The sequence below is a fragment of the Phytophthora parasitica genome (genome assembly GCF_000247585.1).
Source record: "Phytophthora parasitica INRA-310 unplaced genomic scaffold supercont2.1, whole genome shotgun sequence".
Classification (NCBI taxonomy): Eukaryota; Oomycota; class Peronosporomycetes; order Peronosporales; family Peronosporaceae; genus Phytophthora; species Phytophthora nicotianae.
In genome coordinates, this window is record NW_008634126.1 from 924166 (window position 1) to 928667 (window position 4502).

Below are 4502 nucleotides of genomic sequence, written 5' to 3' on the forward strand. Positions count from 1 at the left end.
AACACCGCGACAAGGTCGGTGAAAGATTCGTTCGACCGGTAGCTGTTGGAAACATGGTTTCGCCTTCGTTGGCAAATTGCGGTTGAAGACATCAATGATGCTAGACTGCGTACAGAAATTGACAATATTATCAACTCCGGCAAGAACCAGACACTGCCTGATGTACAAGCTTTGTTCAGAAAAGAGTTGCACTTCAATCTGAAAGAGAGTGGCGTTAGCGAAAGAGTTCTAAAATATTTCATCTCTTGCGAGCGTATTATTGAAGAACATGGCTTGCATGGATGTTTCGAGTTTGAAGCAGGGTCGAAAGAGAAATGCTGTTTACTGATAAACTCGATTACACCCGAGGCACTGAAGGAAGAGGTGAAGAATGCCTTGTGTTATGAATCGCCTGACGCCAAGTCTGACAAACGCAAACTCCATGATTTAATACTGGCCAAGGCACTCGAACAAGACAGAGAATTTCGCCAGTCAAAGAGAAAGCGGATCTTACACGATGTGGAAGCGCCGCACCAAATCCACAAGTGGGAAGAAAAGCGAATGAAGAGCAAAGATGATTAAGGGAGAAGCAATGCTCGGAAGTATAGTGGCTCACGTAATACCGACCCTGCCCCGGATAAAAGGCAGTCGAGTAGCAGTGGAAATGGCAACATGCCGCCACCAGCCCTGCCAAAGGCTGTTTAAAGTGTGGAGGTCCGCATTGGGTATCCAAATGTCTGGAGGTTAGTGAAGCTGAGAAAAAAGACTTACCGAAGCTGTAACACAAATCCAAGGGCAAATCGGCTAACGAAGCAGATATGAAGCGTCTTCGGCAAGACAAAAGAAGAGAGGCGGGCGCTGTTCTGCTGAATGGTGATCTTCAGAAGCCGTACTACGCAGACACCGGGTCGGACCGGTGCGTTATAAGCACCAAGATGCAAGGAGGGCTGAATGCAGCAACGGAGAATGCCATTGAAATATAAAAACCGGGAAAACCGATTAAAGATCGTGCAATTGGAGGACATTGGGTTAAGGCTGATAGAGCTGTAGACCTGGTCATCCAGATTGGCACAGTCGCCGGTATTGTGGAGCCCCAGAAGCCTGTTGAATACTTACTGATTGACGGTGACGACTAGTTCATCGTAGCCAGGATTTACTGATGTTTTTGGGAATCGACGTCGATAGACTACTTGAGCAGCTTGCTCAACCGACAGTTGACAATGAGATTGATCCATATGACGTTGTCGATGACAAACGAACTGAGCCACCAGATATTGTCGAAATATTGGCTGGATTAAACAAACTGGTAGATGATGCTATAAAAGAATGATTTTTTCAGTGGCGCATAGGAATGAATTGGAGAAAATGGTAAGAAAGCACGACATTTGGAGAATAGACCTTCGTAATCACCCTCCTGCCCGAGTTCCGGCTTATGAGATCCGACTAAAAGACGGCGCCACACCCTATAGATGCAAGTCGAGAAAGTATTCCCCGGCCCAGAGCAAGTTCATGCGTGACTTTAATAATAAACTTGTTGAGCTAGGGTGGGTAACCGGAACTAAGCTAGTCGCTAGGCATGCCCAGCACTCCCAGTGAGGAAGCCGGGCACTGATGACTTCCGACAAAGGAGCGACTGCAAGCCATTAAATGCAAGAACACAGCCAAGAGCTGGGGTAATGCCCAACCTAGACGCCAAATACTAACATGCTAGGCACACGAAGCATTACGGCCTTATCGATTTTATCGAAGGTTCTGGCAATTGCCTTTAGCCAAGAGTAGCCAGGAAATTCTATCGTATGCTACTGATGAAGGTATTTCTACGCCAAGTCGGATCCGCAGGGTAGTTGCGATGCCGCGTTGCACTTTCAGGCTACGATGGAGACTTGTTTTGTGGAGTTGCTCTACAACTCATTGCTGATCTGGATAGACGATCTTTTGGTGTATGCAGGCACTATCGAGGAATATTTAGCAGCTTTAGACAAATTGTTCGGCACTATGGCTCACTATAGCTTAACGTTCAGTGTAACCAAGACACGTCTGCACCAGCAGTCTGTAACATGGTGTGGAAAAGTGATTTCAGAGAGAGGAATCTCACATGACCCAAACCAAGTTGCTGCTCCATCCAACAAGCCTCCGCCTACTACTGCGGGTGAGCTACAACAATTTATCTGCGCATCCAACTGGATGCGGGACAGTTTGGTCGATTACGCTAGGACCATTCAACCACTACAAAAAGGTTTGGATCGTGCGCTAGAAGGGAAACGTAAGACGAAGCGAATAGCATCTGGTATATATATACAACTAAGCAAGAATGAGATGATGAGCTATGACAAAGTCAGAAACCTTTTGGCTAATACAGCCATACTAGCCCATCCTAAGGACAACGCTACGTTTGCTTTGTTCTCTGACGCGTCAGATATCGGTTGGTCTGCTGTTTTGACACAAGTTGAGAACTGGGACGGTCGATATGGAGACCCTACGGCATGGATTAGCGACAACGCCACGCATTTTAAGAGTCAAGTATTAGCACGACTCAGCAAACGTATGAAGGCTAAGCAAGACTTTGTGGTAGCATACAGCTCATGAATAAATTGCTCGGTCGAAGGGATAAATCGAGATATGTTGCAAGTACTGCGTGCAATGGTACTGGATAATTCACTTGCATACCAAGACTTGTGCAAGCTAATCGCAACCACTCGCCAGTGCAGCCACTAGCTGAAAGGTCTCCAATCGAGATTTTTACGGGTTTGCCGTGTCCAAGTCCAATCTCGACACTTTTCGTCCCCGGCTATAACCCAATCAGCGCGGACACTTCAGTGCAATACGTCGATGAGTCATTGCCTACATTGAGAAATAGTATTGAGCAGATACATCGAGAAGTGTAGAGCCAGAGTGAAAAAAGGACAATATTGAACAAGAGCAGAAGGTAGTCAGATGGTGAATTTCTCAATAGGTGATTATGTCCTGAGATCCAGAGTGGACGAGAAGATCCAAAACAAACAATTGGTGAAATGGATGGGGCGGTCCACAGTCACGAGATGCAATACCCACTCATTTAGTGTCAAACATCTCGTTACCGGAAGGGAGTTCGATGCACATGCTTTGCGGTTGAAGGTTTTCGCAAAGAGCGATTTGGAAATAACGGAAGAACTCCGAGAGCATATTTCTGCACAAGGAATATGTTTAAAGGTGAAAGCTATCAATGACCATTGCTGGAACGCCGATATGCAGGATTACGAGCTGCTAATCAGCATCGAAGGACTGGAACCAATCGAGAATTCTTGGGAGCCTTTTAAGATCATGCACGAAGACATAAAGGTGCTAGTTTGTGCCTACGCCGACAAGTCAAAGGACAACAAGCTCATTGACTACCACAACCTACTGAGGCGTGACCTGGCTCAAGTGTAGTACATTTGCAGCTAAGGCACGTTGATGCAGTTAGACTACATGGTCAGTGTGTACTAGAGTTGCAATCAGACTAGAGTAAGCAGTAAAGGCACTAGAGTCACCCCATTTGCATATACTACATGGCAAATATATGGCTACATGTAAACTGTAACAAGTTACACGTTGATAGGGACCAGTTGGTAATATCTGGTGTTACAAGATACGTGGTTACATAACCATGTAGCCCTTTAGTTTCACATGGCTACACGGTAATGTAACCCGGATAAACCGCTGGTTACGGAAATGGTTACCATGCATTCCAGCAGAGCTTTTCGCACAGTGTATGAACAAGGCTTGGGAGGGAATTGTAGTGTGAATAGGTTATTCAAGCCTTGCCCACACTCATTAGGCTCTTCAAGTGTATTAGCCTAGCTGGCGTAAGTAGCTCATGGAGTCCCCGAGCGGTCAGGAGTTAGACAAACGTCCGTAGAATACGTAGAAGAAAAGAATCTATAGAATGAGGAATATGTAGAAGACTGTAGGCATGAGGAGAGCAATTGCCAAAGTTTTCCTCACTTTTGAATCTACTCCGCGACCAACACTTTAGGAAATGCCAGCTTCCCTACCACAGTGTTTAAGTTTTCTTAACTGAAACGCGTTACATAACATTGATGATAAGAAGGGAATCCCAATCGGGGGCTTACTATTTACCGCACCACTCCAATGCCTAATTCTACAAACCTCATGAAATAGCGTGACGCCGTGCGTATGATCCATGATAGTAGCAGTATCTTTGAGCACATCCGGAGTCTTGTTCACCAGAGCTGTCTTGGTCTTCTCAATAGACACACGCCGCTACATTTCTCCAATCTCGTGTTCCTGCTCCATCTTCTTCTTCACTCTAGTACCGTCGTCCACTGTACTAGACCGGATGGGAAGTTGCGATAAGTCCAGGATCTGTAGCATCTTGCCCGTGTATCAGGATCTGGCCGTCTAACACAAATAGTCAATTTTTAGTGTATTGATTAGGCTTTCAAATACTGATTCACTATTAGTGAGTCCCCAAATGAAAAAAACTAAATCAAATCGACTAACTTTCCACTTATTGTGCTTTGCACACATTCTGTCTAAACGAT

At 45.5% G+C, this 4502-nt stretch overlaps 2 protein-coding genes across 2 annotated transcripts; both read left to right on the plus strand.

The window, feature by feature from the left end:
- Nucleotides 1–268: 268 nt before the first annotated feature.
- Nucleotides 269–561, plus strand: PPTG_00220 (hypothetical protein; the record flags this gene model as incomplete). The annotated part of the gene is made up of 2 exons (XM_008891592.1): nucleotides 269–283; nucleotides 349–561. 2 exons carry the CDS (start codon nucleotides 269–271, stop codon nucleotides 559–561), a joined length of 228 nt encoding a protein of 75 aa, XP_008889840.1.
- Nucleotides 562–2913: 2352 nt separating this feature from the next.
- PPTG_00221 (hypothetical protein) lies at nucleotides 2914–3387 on the plus strand (the record flags this gene model as incomplete). The annotated part of the gene is made up of 1 exon (XM_008891593.1): nucleotides 2914–3387. One exon carries the CDS (start codon nucleotides 2914–2916, stop codon nucleotides 3385–3387), a length of 474 nt encoding a protein of 157 aa, XP_008889841.1.
- Between the last annotated feature and the right edge of the window lie 1115 nt (nucleotides 3388–4502).